The sequence below is a fragment of the Arachis ipaensis genome, chromosome B03, assembly GCF_000816755.2.
Source record: "Arachis ipaensis cultivar K30076 chromosome B03, Araip1.1, whole genome shotgun sequence".
Taxonomy (NCBI): domain Eukaryota; kingdom Viridiplantae; phylum Streptophyta; class Magnoliopsida; order Fabales; family Fabaceae; genus Arachis; species Arachis ipaensis.
Window position 1 is genome coordinate 135066935 of NC_029787.2, and position 14740 is coordinate 135081674.

Genomic DNA, 14740 nt, shown 5'->3' on the forward strand with positions numbered 1-14740 from the left:
TAATATCGAGGTAGAGGTTCCACTTTCTATTTTATGCAATTCAAAACAGGTGGCTGAGTTGCTAATGATCTCTCTAGTTTGCATTTTGGTTATGGAAAATGAGTCATTTGTATGATGCATTTTGGGTAATTACTATTTTAGATTACTGATCATGGTTGTTATTCTACACAACGTGGAGGTTCACCTGTTGCATTATTGGAAATCACAGGAGACAAAGGTGCTGTTCAAGTTAATGGTAAGACCTATCGCAAGAATGTCCAACTTCTATGCGTTGTTAGTGCCTCCTCCTTCTGCTCTGCTCATTACTTCTGGTGTTTTCTTTTTGGTTTGATTTATTCTGAACTTTATTTCTATGCACTTTGAAATTGGTTTTGCTCGTTTTTTGTACCCAGTAATCTTCACTACGTAGCTCCCCTTTCAAGAGATGTCGTTCAAATTGAGTGTAGTGAAGGATGCAATTGAGTGTAGTATAGAAATAAATTCTACTATTTTTAATTATATAGGTGTTTTAAAGTTGTAAACTTTGTTCATTCATGGATTTTAATGTTGCACATATTGCTGCTATTGGTGCCACTACAAGTGCATTTTATGGATTCAACAATGATATGCTTTTTTGATAAATGCATACCAACATAGGGAAGGCACCTCCGGAATCAAAAATCCGAAGGTGAACTCCTCGGAGGGGCGCGAGTCAGAAAAAGAAGGACCCTCCCACGCTAGTGAACTTATGGGATTAATCCATAGCCGCCTTGAACAGCTAGAACAGGAGCGGGAACGACAAAGGGAAGCTGAAAGGAACCTAAAAGAGGAGATGGAGCAACGAAAAGAGTTAGAAAGAAAACTCTTAAAGTTAGAATCCTCCCTCAAAGGTCGGAATTCCCACGACGATAGAGAAGATTCTCCCTTAGGAGAGAAAGATCCGTTTAGCGAGGACATAATGAGGTCATTCAAGGAAGCAAAATAGTTTTTCCAAAAATGGGTTCAAAACTAAAAAATAAAATATGATAGAAGACCGTCTTTCTTTCATCGTTCACGGGGAATGGGACAGACTCCTATTTGGCCCACTTTGACCACATAAAAGAGACTTGGACGGTTGAGCCCGACTCTGATAACAATATTTCGAAATTCATAAATCATAGGTACAATCGTGGTTTTGGAACTGGCTCCTGTCATGCTACAGCGGCTACACTGTTTGCCTTACCGATGATAAGTGTTCATACCCTGGCCCAATAATAAAGGTCCAGGATCCAAGCAAATAGACCCAACCCAAAGGGTTGGCCCTCACCCAGTACCAGCCTTCATCCCAAGACCTCTTTAAATGATGTACAGGAAAGAGCTGAAAAATACATCAATATGGAAGAAAACGCTAGGCTAAGAGACCCGAGTTTGCGACTCGGACACCCTTCCCCAACGAAAGAAAGGGAGAGGGAAGCGAAGAAGAAGGAAGAGCTCGGCCTCGATAGGCCAAGGAAATATCACTCTTATACTCCATTGAAAGTTCCCGTAGTGGACGTATACAGAGAAATTTGCAATACTGAAAGGCTGCCTCCCCCCAGACCCATTAAGAATAAAAAAGGGGGGAGCCGCGGTGATTACTGCGAGTACCATAAGATATATGGGCACTCCACAAACGACTGTTACGACCTTAAAAATGTGATAGAAAAGCTAGCCAGAGAAGGTCGGCTTGACAGATATCTCATAGAAAGGTCGGACGGTCATGGAAAAAGAAAGCGAGAAGATACGGATAGAAGAGACCCACCACCACAAACTCCGGAGAGACATATCCATATGATCTCAGGAGGATTTGCGGGAGGGGGACTCACAAAATCCTCTCGTAAAAGACATCTCAAGAGAGTCTACCAGGTCGAAGAGGGGTCCTCCGACCTTCCGACCATTTCATTCACAAAGGAAGACGGGCGAGGAATAATCCCCGGACACGATGACCCAGTGGTAATTACCATGATCCTGGCAAATGCCCATTTACACAGAACACTAGTAGACCAAGGAAGCTCAGCAGACATCCTCTTTAAGCCCGCTTTCGACAAACTAGGTTTAGATGAGAAAGAGTTAAGAGCCTACCCCGACACCTTGTACGGATTAGGTGACACGCCAATAAAGCCACTAGGATTTTTACCCCTCCACACCACCTTTGGAAAGGGGGAAAAATCAAAAACTCTGAGTATAGACTTCATAGTCATCGACGTGGGGTCGGCCTATAATGCTTTAATCGGCAGAGCTACCCTTAATCAACTCGGAGCGGTGGTATCGACGCCCCACCTCTGCATGAAGTTTCCGACCTCGTCGGGGATAGCAACGGTGAGGGGAGATCAGAATACTCAGGATATAACCAAATCCCGATGTATGAACCAGACCAAGAAAAAACATCATTCATCACGCCCAGAGCCAACTATTGCTACGTGGTCATGCCATTTGGATTGAAAAATGCAGGGGCCACATATCAGAGGCTGATGAATAAGGTGTTTGCCCCCCACTTAGGGAGCTTAATCGAAGCATATGTCGACGATATGTTGGTAAAAACCATGGAGGAAGTCGACCTCCTATCCGACCTCTCACAAGTCTTTGACACCATAAGGTTGCACGGGATGAGACTAAATCCTGCAAAGTGCGCCTTCGCAGTGGAGGCAGGAAAATTTCTAGGATTCATGCTAACACAAAGAGGGATCGAAGCCAATCCCGACAAGTGTAGAGCTATCCTAGAGATGAAAAGCCCGACTTGTTTGAGAGAGGTCCAACAGCTGAATGGCCGACTAGCAGCCCTCTCCAGATTTTTGGCGGGATCGGCATTAAGATCCCTCCAATATAAAGGAAATCGGGGAGAGGAATGCTCATCCAGGAAAAAGGGGTGGTGACCCTCTACAGCTTGCACTTTGAAAAAGTAGTTCTTGAAGTCGTGAAAGGACTCGTCAAAAAGGGTAAAAAGCCTCCGACCTTGTATGGCTCGGAAGGACACCCACTGTTGCTTATTATTTAGCCCACTGAAGGACTTGGTCATATGGAAAAGGTAAAAGAAAATCCTCAGAGAAGTTGGAAACTCTAGAGCCTGGCTGATAAATTGATAAATTTTCAGAAAACCCCAAGAGTTGGGGTGAAGCTGGGTGGGAGCCACTCGGCAATGACGCAATACAGACATTTCAAACTCTGAAAAAGGGAGAAAAACGCCCAAACGAGTGACCATACTCTCATACATAAAAAAGAAATGAGGGGCCGTCTCGTCAGCCCTCCCGAAACAAACCCGGTCTTCTAGACCCGGGACTATCAACTCATACTTCGGCTCATCTTCTTCAGAAGTACAAATTCTATAGTGAGTACGTAGGTGGGTGATAAATTCAGTGTCAACTGAGGGCTCCTCCCCTAGGACCCACCCCCCATTCTTTCGCACGTACAAGTCGGACGGAGGAACACCGAGTTTCAGGTTCACTCGATAGTCACCTCCCTCACACGTTTGGGCCAACCAACGCCATCCGGCCCACTAAGCTCTGGTTACCCACCGTAACAATAAGTATGTGGATGGACCTCCTCTTAACACACCTTTGGAGAAGGTGTTTGCCATTTTGGTTAACCACCAGAATGGCCGCGTCGCATTATATCAATACCTTGATTTGTTTTTTGAGGGTTTCCAACCTTGGATGACAGATAGGGCCAGAGTCAATCTTGTTGACCTTGGCAACGGGAAGGTGTGTGCAATACTCTCTGCTGAACTATTGGATTCCGGATCCTAATCATTGGCGTTCTGCTTCTCAATTTTCACTCTGTCCCTGTTGGAGGACTTTGCAGCATTACAACTTGACAGTGGGGCTCCTCCCATGGAGCGAGATTTCTTAAAAGTGACTGTTCATAAGAGGTGTGTCTACGTCATGAAGAACTGAAACCCTGCTAATGATATGCGCTACGCCTTTGTTTGGCCACCTACCAAGGGTCGAAGATTTTACCATACCACAGAGTAATATAGCAACTTTTCTTGTTATTTCCTGTGGCTTTTTATCGTCGTTTTTAATAGGATTATGAATGAACAATGAATTAAATATTAATGTCTTTGAGGATTATGATCTTACTCGAATTGTGTCTATATTCTCTTTAGCTTAAAATCATCTATGCTTTTTGAAATATTTGCACTATTGCTGTTGGCATTCACTCGTCTTAGTGAATTTCGAATAAGTGATGATGACATCTTGCTTATGCTTTTTGAGATATCATGGTTTCATTCTGTTGTTAACATAAATAAGTGATGATGACCCTACTTTTTCTAGGATTTTGGATAAATTCTAGATTTTACTTTTCTATCATGCCCTTGATTGGTTGTTATGATTTGATTTCAAGATAAGGTAGCATTGCAACTTATCAAGTTATCATGTGTCTCTTTCATTTTCAGTTAACATCTATGTATTCGGAGATAATCAATTCTAAAAATAAAATGATACATGCATGCATATAGATTAAAATTTATATGGTGTAAAGAAATTCTTTACACGTGTAATTCATATATGATAATATACTACTCTGTACAAAGCCCCATACATTAACTAGGGGAGCAAAAAGTTAAGAACAAGTGGAACCTAAAATCTAATGGGAGACTTGATCAACATTTTCTCCCAATAACCAAACCATTATCTCCATTCTCCAGCACCAGCAACATAGTTTAGTGTTGTAAGTTGTACTCATAATCTGTTATTTGTTGTACAATGGATTTTAACTTCAAAAGGCATTTGTGTCATCAAAGGTGTAATTCCCCATGTACCTATGGTTAAATACTACAGGAAAACTTCTGCATGAAGACATCAAGATTTAAGTTCCGATTCACCTGCCACCGGTCTCGTATGTGCGAAATGGATTCACTTTCCAATCCATCTTGCGCATCTCGCAAGTCATGACTGACGGGGTCGTTTTGGGTCAGGCTGATGTTCCAACCTATCCACTTTATCACATCTTCTGACAAAACTGTTCAAGAGTTCTCTGCTTTGAACACTATTTTGATAATCTATTTTGCCATTTGAAACATAGCACATATATGAGTGCAGAGTGCAAAAAGGTTTTACAATAAAAGCAGCTAGTTAGAGACCCGACAAGAGATATTTTGAGAAAAAAAGAAAGAAATCTCCATAAACAACAACGCTGCTTGCTTGCTTATACTTAAATAGACAAGAAAACTGCCAACCACATGCAGTGTTGAATAATACCAAAGTGACTAAGGCACAAGGACCATCAACATGGAAAAATATGTTCTGCCTGCGAAACAAAAATTTACTTTGCTATAACAGCTACTATATGGATGGAATCCCAAACACTTGACCAGCTTTCCCCCCAAAGAAATTATATAAGCCAAGCTCAATTCTCATTAACATAGAAAATAATAACATCAGTATCCCAATTATAAAGAAAACGAAAATAGAAGAATTATTACCTGAACTTTATAATTAGATTTCTCCTAGAACCTTCTCTGCTTCTTACAAGGAAGAAAGCGGAACATCCATAACCTGCAAACTCAAAAATCTTTCAAATAACTAAGCCCTGAAAACAGCCAATCCAGAAAACCATGCTAGGATGAACACACACTTATTGCTGGAAGAGAGAGAGACCTTTCTTTTGCATTCCAAGAAGCTCTTGGAATTCTCCGAAAAGCAGAAATTATTACCTGCCATGAAACATAGCCTATAAAGCATGAGTATACAGGAACTTGTTCAAGGTCAATGACATAGCCCCTAATTATGGAAAATTCAAAATTTTCAATAGAAATATAATTCAATACTCTTGATGAAGTTAGCATGTGAAACCAGGTCATATTGGAATTTCGCTGCAACATGCCCACTGAATGGAGAAAAAGTTTGACAGAAAACTTCGGCAGTTCTTTAGAAGGCTCATCTGGTTACATATAAAGCCAAAATCCAAAGCAAATGCCAATAGATCAACAAATGATATTTCTAAAACCGGAAGAAATTACTTCTAAGTTTATAACTATTATTTTGTTTATGGTAGATAATAGAATTAGAGACAAGTAATACAGCCATGAACAATGACACTGAAACAAATGTTAAGGTTTTGAAGGAAAGAAGCATACTTTTTTCCTTGAGGCAAAGCGTCCACCTGGATTGCAATACAAACACACTATGAGTAGTTCTCCTTCCAGAAACTGAACCACAGGGTACAGGGAAGAATACTAAGACTGTAGTAGCAAACGTCTTTTGATTCTTCTGCATTATTTTGTTTTCTAACATTAAAATGAGGGATACACACTCATGAACAACACTTCAACAAAATTACCCACACACCAAAAGACAAATTTAACCCAACAAGAGCCAAAAGAAAAGCAAACATGAACAATACAAAATGGGAAACATATGAAATGAAGAAAATATTAAAACTTTACCCTTTGAGGACGGGAATCGGAAATGGGGTTTGGTGGGAAGGGTTGGCAGAAGGTGGTTTTGGAAAATGGTGCTGTTGCTGTTGGTGCACATTGAATTGTTGAGAAGAAGGAAAGCATCGCGTTCAAGAGAATCGAGTTCTTCCACGGTCATGTCCCAGTCATCCTCTACCTCCATTGTTGCCTCTCACAAATACAGCCCTTCGTTTTTGCGTTTGCGTTTTGTGTGTGTTGCACGAAAAATCAAATCAAATTCAACTTTCTTCGCCCGCTTTGCCCTTGATTTTCAAATTTTAATGACTTGCCTAATAATACAGATTAGGGGAGTCATTCAACTTCATGTTTCCAAACTGTGAATATAAAATTCACTGTTTGTGTTGCACCCTCACACAAGAGAGCACTCTTCTCCCATTGAATGGGTTAAACGGTTGGATGAACTCAAGAGTAGCAACTTAAGAGAAACTAGAGGAGGACCAGGTGCATGTTTGGGCGCCATTATTTTGTTAAAAAAAAAAATTTTTTTTCAATGAAAAAAGATCTTTTTTTTTATTTTTTAACGTGTTTGGTAAATTTCTAGTAGTAAAAGTAAAAGCACTAGTAAAATAAAAAAAAAATCTTTTTTGAGAAGTTGTAATTTACATTTTTTTAAAAGATTTTTTTTCTTTAAAAAAATGTTTTTTATGTAATAAATGAACAAAAAAGTACTTTTATACTGTTATATCCAAACATAATTGATAGATAAAAAAACCTTTTTACATGAGATATCCAAACATAAAATTACTTTTACTTCTCTATAAAATCTTTTAAAAAAAATAATTTAAAAAAAGATCTTTTTTTTAAAAGCTCACCCAAACAAGCCCTAAGTTTATTCACCCCTTATCCAGGGAATCTTAAATCTGTTGCTCTAAAGCAGGCTGAATTTTTGTTTAACATTATCCATCTCTTATGTAATTTTCCCCTCAAGATTTATTGTTAATTTACTTAATGAATGTGAGGAAAAGATATATTTTCATTATCCATCTCTTATGAACGCTAAAATCGATTTTATTTTCCCGTTTCTTCCTCGGTTGCGCATAAACTACAGCTGATTAATTGAAATTGAAAATAGACACCTAAAAAAATAAGATTGAAAATTTACACTATACCAAAATTACTCACATGATTTGTTACCATTCCTTTAACTTGAGTACTGAAATTGAGTCAGAAAAAAAGGGAGGATCAACGATCAACAAAGATTTCTTGGATTTACAAAATTGCTAGAAATGCAAAATCAAGACCGGTTATATTTTTGTAAAGTTATACTACACATCCAAGTCTTTTTGATAATTAAGTCTAATTAAAATTTTTTTAGTGACTAAGTACAAGTTCAACAAAAATCTGTTTTATTAGTGGGGTGTGTAACTACGTGAAATGATTCCGACGCTCCCGCTCCTTCTCCTTCTTCGCGTTCTTTTTTCTTCTTTGCATTCCTTCTCATTGTTATTCTTTTATTGTTGTTGCTGAATTTATTTCCTCCTCCTCTTCCTAGTGATTTTATATCATTATGCGTTTCTTTTTCTTTTTTGTTTGATTTTATTCTTGTTAAGTGAGTAAATAAGGTAAAATAAGAAGAAAATATGAACAAGAAAAAGAAGGAAGAGGAGGAGTTTTGAATTATCATTAAGTAATTTTGATGTATTCTAAATTTAAATAAAGTGCACTTTTAGTTTGAATTTGTTTTGAATTGAGTTTGTTTATGTGTCGTTATCATTAAGAAATTTCGGTGCATTCTGGATTTAAACTGTTACACGTAAAAAGAAGACAAGGATGATGATAATAATAATGAAAAAAAATGAGGACAAAGGAGAAGGAGAAGAAGTCGCAACAGCCTCTTCTTCAAGTGTGGTAAAAGTCATCCCAACCTTTGGGATAAACGGACACAAAAAACACCGAAACTTATAAGCACGACACCGAAAACAATTCTATATTACACCAAATTGTGTTTCAAAATGCACCGAAACTACCATTAAACATAACATAAATAGATTCATCAAAAAAACAATTCAAAACTCCAATCTTCCATTCAAATTCAAACCTTTAACTATGAACACTGATTTTTACAAAAAAAAAAAAAAAAAAAACAAAAATTATTCAACTTGTAGAAAAAACAACTACACCAGCATCAACTACTAACGAATTACATTAACAAGGTTCAAACCAAACCCCATCCACTTGATTCTAACGAATTACATTAACAAGGTTCAAACCAAACCCCATCCACTTGATTCGTTTTAAAACAATAATTCAATTAGTCCTGGTTCAACTGACAGTGTGAACTTGCATCATTTATTGTCTTCGAAAATGAAATATATGTTCAAACTTGATTTCATAGCTTAATTTAAAAAAAAAATTAATCCAAATCTTCAAATCAGATTAAAGAGCATTGATCGAAGAACACAAAAAAACCCAGAAAACGAAGAGAATATAAAGAAGAAAGAGAACGCATAGAATGCAGAGAAAGAAGAAAACGTTGAAAAAATTTGAAAACAAAAAAAATGAAAGCCGCATAGAAAAGCCAATTATATATAGTCACATGTCAACTCAAAAGGTTATTAGAGATAATGGCGCGTGGAACTAAATTAAGTTATGGCAACTTGGTTGGACTTGATTTGTGATGTAGATTGATTTTTCTACAGGAGATGGTATTTATTAGTGATGCAATTCTCTTAGAAAACAAAACAAGAAAAAAATGTAAAAGATTTCCTTGAAGGAATTAAATTAAATGATAATCACCAAATAAATTGTTCCAGAGACTGCATTATTTAAAGCCTTATTGCCTATCCTATGACGACGACCATCCTTGGTCACGCCATCGTAGATGATGTGCAGCAGTCCTTCCAGATGACGAATTTCTTCCAAATGAAGGTGTGTTTTCCGGAGTAGTTCTAGAAATTCCTGATCGAGACATCCTTGTTGAAGATGTCATCCTCAACCCTGGGCTCACCTCTCTATAATACTGGTGAGCTTCACGAGGCATCCTTGATGACAGCGATAAGTTTGTTCTCCATCTAGCAGGACGGTTCGCCTGCACAGCACGGGATGATGATATATTTCTTCCTCTCTGAGTTCTCTCTGGTTGATGTGCTAAAGGTAAATTGGATCTCCATCTAGCCGATTGACTTGTCTGTGTACCATTTGGTATCCTCTGCATTGTTCCAGACCTTCTATCATGTAATGGCATTCTATGTCTATTACTCGACATCAAACTAGCCATCCTGTTAGCATCTTCAATAGAAGAAAATATTTCATACAAGAAAAAGGACATTAAATCAGCAAGATCCCCAGTCAACATTGTGTCTCTGTTATCAACATCAGGTCTTGCATGAATTGAGCTAAAAAGATCTTCTAAGTCCCTTTCCCGTTCCATCCTCGTCCAATCACTTTGTCGCGAGGGATCCACCTCAGATGGTCGGACGGATGGATGCTCAGACCTAGCATGCTTCCGGAGTTCTGCATATGTTCCTTGGAATTCGCAAGTCTCAGAAGCGCAACTCCTTGGTTTAGAATTCATGTGCCTACGAGCAGGCTCCAAGACCATATATCCAAATATCTCTCCCCGGCAAAGAGGGCAGATGAGCTTTGCCTGCAATTGGCTCCCATATTCTGAGGAGTGTCTAGGCTCTAATTGAGCATCCCTACTGTTAGAGGTTGTGCTTGTGAGAGGGATTTCTTGCAGTATTGTTGATGAGAGATGAGAACCAAATGACTTGCAAAACTGGTCAAGGCAGTTGGAGTGCCGGTAACTGGTATTACACATATAAGGACGGCAACCCATCTCATGGGAAGAACATTTCAGAAGAACGGCGTTGTGTGGAGATTCCATGCAAATAGGACACGTAGCATCCTCCCATTCTTTCACGTCATCAACTGATCCCACCAAATTCTTGGGTTTATGTAGCTCATCGTTTTTGGAGTTGGAAGGGTAAGGATGCGACCTAGTGCAATCAATAGATTGGGACCGAGCTCTTCTAATTTTTGGCATTTTCGAAATTCAAGTTCTTGCTTATCAAAAAAAATCCTGCCACATATCAAATCATCCAAACAAAAATCGGTGACGACAGATGAATTCTAATTGAAATATTGAATAATGCAAACAAGTTTAAAATATTCATAAGCAAAACCAAATAATTAATATTCTCTCCCACTTCATCCTCACACAGTTTGAGATAACAGGGGATTTATTCTAAAATTTACCTGTGATTGTTAATTCTGAGATTTTGAAGATTGCATCAACCTAGCAAAATTGGTTGAAATCTCAGAGGTTCAAGTTAAAATTTAGTATGGCCTATATTGGTTTCAATATAAAGAGCCCTTTCATAATCACAAGTATGCAAAACATCAGACATACTACCATCATTTGATAGTATAAATGGAAATCAAAAGGAATAAAATTTCAAAACATTGATAGTTAATGCAAAAAGGAGCACTTTTTAATCACACCAAAAACAATAATCAACAAACAATTATTTGATGCACTAATAGCTAGAGTGATCTAACCACTTATCTAACATAGAAAACAAAACAACAAACGGGTGGCTGCAAGCCTGCAACAATATTGGACAACACTGGTCTATACTGAAAGTAACGGCCAGGGGATGAATATAAACATGCTATAGCAATCTGGAGCTGGTTCCTTCTGTAGGCTTTCGTTTCCAGAAGCTGACCAAAATATCTAAATATTGTGAATCGAATTTATATATGAATTAACTAGCTCGCCCAGCATAACAGTAATGGCAGAATCAAAGGATCACGAATTCACGATGCTGAATTCAGAAAACCCTAAGAGTCTTAAAAAAACAAGAACTACTTTCTCTAAGCATTCCGATTATATTTGGCCCTCTTTAACTTCTCATACTCAGCAAATTAGACGGTTTTTCTCGAGATATGTTCAACTATACAAAATTGATAGCAATTAACCACTAATCGGCACTGTTTCAAAGCGAATTTCGAGACCATAGCAAAACACTGCACAATAACGCGTTTGGAATGAAAAATTTGCGAGAGAAACAAGGGATGGAATTAGGGCTAACCTGGTTAGTGGAGTGCGAATAGATCAAAAGATTGAAAATCTATGCAACCCTATATATAAAGTGTTTGATTCGATTTGATGATTTACTGTTGAAAAATAAAAGGAAACACTTGTGCAAATTGCAATCCAGAACTTTCTAAATTCACGCTTTTTATTCCTCGTTTTCAGTACCCACTTCACTTCTTTATTCTTTATTGTTTTTTCCTCTTACTTTTCGATCGTTTCCTTATTCTCTTTTTTTTTTTCCAGTTTCTTTTGGTTGCCAAAAGTATTTGTAAATTTGATAAATTAAGAATTAATTTATTATAGTTTTAAATTTTATTTAAATGTATATGGCTAATTAATAGGTTATTGTATGATGAGATTCTAATCTTCAATACTTATTTAAATAGATGAATAAATTGATTTCTCCACTAATTTAAGTTAGTTTTTTTTTACTGATTTTTTATTTTTTTTACTGATTAACTTTGGGCCATTATGGGCCTGAAATATGCTCCAGTTTTGGGCCCAAAAGTCAACATAATAATACCCTCTATTTTTAGACTCTATCACAACCAAGACCAAAAAAAAACCTTTTTCACAACTATTCCCTCTCTTACTGGTTCTTTCCCTCTTTTTCATTTTTTTTTAATGGCGATGTTATGTTATTTCTACTAATTAGTAGGCCTATATCATACAAAGACACATTGAGAGAGAACACACAAGATGATAATTGTCATGCCAAGAAAAATAATAAATTCTTTTTGTATTCCTATTATTGTATATAAAATATGTTTAAATAACATTTTTCTCGTAGTAACTCTAATTTCATTTGTAAGAAGTTAATTCATTTTTTCGTACAACTAATTTTGATACTACGTGGCTAAAAAATTTAGATATAGGATAGAATAAGTAATATCTCTTAATATTGTAATTTTTAGTATTTTTTAAAATTATAAAAGGTACATAAATTGGACCATTCGATTTGTGTACTTCAAAATTTTTTTAACTTTTTAAATACAAATCGGAGGATTCGAGTACAAAAATCAGACGATCCAATTTTCGTATCTAAAAATTGGACAATCCGATTTATACTTCCTAAATTAAATCATTCCATATCTTAGAAAAATACTAAGACAGATCACAATTCAAAAAAATATCATTGTTAATCCAACATTAAAAATAAGGAAAAATACCAACAATATTTTTGAACAATGTGTAAACAATGTGAATTAATAGAGTTAAAAGAGTAGATTAATCTTAAATTTAATTAGTAACGTTAAATTAGGATATATTATATTTTTATTTGATTAGTGGTTGTTCATGTTGTTCAAAATAGTCATTATTTACCTAACACTCTCCTAAAAATAAAAATATGGCACCGTCTACCTGGTTCAATTTTATGATTATGGAAACCTTGTATGTAATGTGCTCGGATATAGATTCATGAGGTACAAGATAAATCTGTAGCTTTTTGTGAGTGTCAGATGTAGAACTCAGACCCTGCAAGTTGCTTGATTTAAAAATTTTGCAGAACAAATTCGTTGGTCCAATTTAGAATTGGAAAAATTTGAAGCTCGCAAGAAGAAAATCGAAGCCTCCGTGTTTTTTACCTTTAACAACTAGGACTGTCTCACATGGTCTAAATTCTGTTACTCTAACACCATACAGATGTGAAGCACCTGTGTTCTCCATATCCCAGCCCAATCACATTGTTACTTCCATATTCAAATTAAAAAGGATCGTTTACCTACAATTCACAAACTACTGTAAAATAATTCTTTTTTAAATAAATAATAAATTCTTTTAGAATAAAGGACAAAATAGAAGAATTAAATTTGAATGAATAGATTAATATCATCCAAAGGAAAGAAGAATGCATGAATCAATTAATCGTTCTTAAAATTCCTATGTTTAAACTTTTTTAAAAAATGTGAAATATTTTTGGTGATAAACCTCTGTTTTTTTCACCTTGACTCTTTCATATACTGTGTTGAACAATAGCATTAAATATATTAGGAAATAGGAAGGAATTAACTATAACAAAGACATACACAAAGTTCACCAACCAGAATATTTTTTCAAACTTCAACCGTGTTAACATGATGATAAAAGCAAAGAAAATAAAGAGAAAAATCAAAGGAAAAATAATGTAATGATTGTTGGTTAACATGGTGAGGTAAATCCGCTCGGATTTTTATAGGATTATTATGTGTTTATAATATGCAATAGAAAAAAAAATAATTTCAAAGATATATTTTATACTTAAATTTTATTTAAATAATATAAATCAAATTTAAATACCTTAGTACGTGTCGTCAACTCTTTGCACATCGAAATTGAAAAACTTCACAATTCTTTGCACATCGTATACTCACATATATTTGTATATAAAGAAGTAATAAAATAAAACTCTTGTATCTCATTCATTTACTCTTGTCATATATATAGTATATAAGATTTGTTACCAAATTTAAATTTAAAAATAGAATAACTAATTATTTTTAATTTTCATTTAATATTCTCAATCATCATATTATTATTATATTATTAGTACTAATAATATAATAATATTTTATTTGAATTAATATAATTATTTATTTTATCAAATTAAAATAATAATTAAATAATTCTATATCAAAGATTAGAACACTCGTTAGTGTGTGGCCCCAAATGTTCAATACTTAGGGATAGTAAATTAGTCATACTCAATTTACTAATTAAGGTTGGCGTCTAACAACACTTATCAATGACCCGATAGTATGAAATAATATATATTTACTAAAAACTCAAGAATAACAAAGTATAATTCCTTTCATCTTTTAACTATTGATTAACCCTTAAAATATGGTTTAATTGTCAAACTCTAAATTGTTCTCATTATTATAATAAACTGCGAATGACATAAAAAACTCATTTCTTCATTTATTAAATTCCCTTGCCGAAGGTTTTATTTATCTCAATCATTATAATCATACAAATTAAACTCTTTACCGAGTTGACGGATTTCTTGTTGACTAATCATTAATTTTACAAATATTTAAATCACACTCAATATCCATTCAACTAGCACACTAAGGAATTAGGTATCCGAAATCAAAGTATAATAAATACATCGTTAATTAATATGATAGTCGCAGGTCAAAGAAATTCTAGTACTATGTTCATTTTGAATATCCTATTGACAAATTTGCGGTAATTACAACCATTAGAAATTTTCAAAGTAAGTCAGTTTAATAGTCATATATTTATATGTACTATTTATATATATAATTTAATAAATAAGATTCATTAATCTTCATCAAATGAAGATC

General features: G+C 35.4%; 2 protein-coding genes across 12 annotated transcripts; both read right to left on the reverse strand.

Moving 5' to 3' along the window:
• LOC107632208 lies at positions 3610-6849 on the reverse strand. 9 transcript variants are annotated; one of them, XM_021120054.1, is made up of 6 exons: positions 6383-6849; positions 6074-6223; positions 5765-5877; positions 5595-5650; positions 5420-5492; positions 3610-4996 (listed from the first exon to the last, which is right to left on the reverse strand). In XM_021120054.1, exons 1-5 carry the CDS (start codon positions 6555-6557, stop codon positions 5444-5446), a joined length of 543 nt encoding a protein of 180 aa, XP_020975713.1. In that variant the 5' UTR covers positions 6558-6849; the 3' UTR covers positions 3610-4996; positions 5420-5443. The 9 variants fall into 9 exon arrangements, 5 of the variants coding, with proteins under 5 accessions (XP_020975713.1, XP_020975712.1, XP_016191394.1 ...); XM_021120053.1 differs by having other exon boundaries at positions 5572-5650; XR_002360096.1 differs by having other exon boundaries at positions 5420-5650; positions 5790-5877; positions 6074-6099.
• Positions 9066-11690, reverse strand: LOC107632206. 3 transcript variants are annotated; one of them, XM_021120056.1, is made up of 3 exons: positions 11449-11678; positions 10613-10652; positions 9066-10436 (listed from the first exon to the last, which is right to left on the reverse strand). In XM_021120056.1, exon 3 carries the CDS (start codon positions 10398-10400, stop codon positions 9201-9203), a length of 1200 nt encoding a protein of 399 aa, XP_020975715.1. In that variant the 5' UTR covers positions 10401-10436; positions 10613-10652; positions 11449-11678; the 3' UTR covers positions 9066-9200. The 3 variants fall into 3 exon arrangements, with proteins under 3 accessions (XP_020975715.1, XP_016191392.1, XP_020975714.1); XM_016335906.2 differs by lacking the exon at positions 10613-10652 and having other exon boundaries at positions 11449-11690; XM_021120055.1 differs by lacking the exon at positions 10613-10652 and having other exon boundaries at positions 9066-10432; positions 11446-11678.

Bases quoted from the DNA above. Each gene is read 5' to 3' on its own strand.
- LOC107632208 (XM_021120051.1), bottom strand. From the start codon at position 6,557: ATGGAGGTAGAGGATGACTGGGACATGACCGTGGAAGAACTCGATTCT. The intron at 6,224-6,382 runs GTAAAGTTTTAA...TTTTAATGTTAG, and splicing joins CCGATTCCCGTCCTCAAAGG to AAAACAAAATAATGCAGAAG. The intron at 5,878-6,073 runs GTATGCTTCTTT...ATATGTAACCAG, and splicing joins GCTTTGCCTCAAGGAAAAAA to ATGAGCCTTCTAAAGAACTG.
- LOC107632206 (XM_016335906.2), bottom strand. From the start codon at position 10,400: ATGCCAAAAATTAGAAGAGCTCGGTCCCAATCTATTGATTGCACTAGG.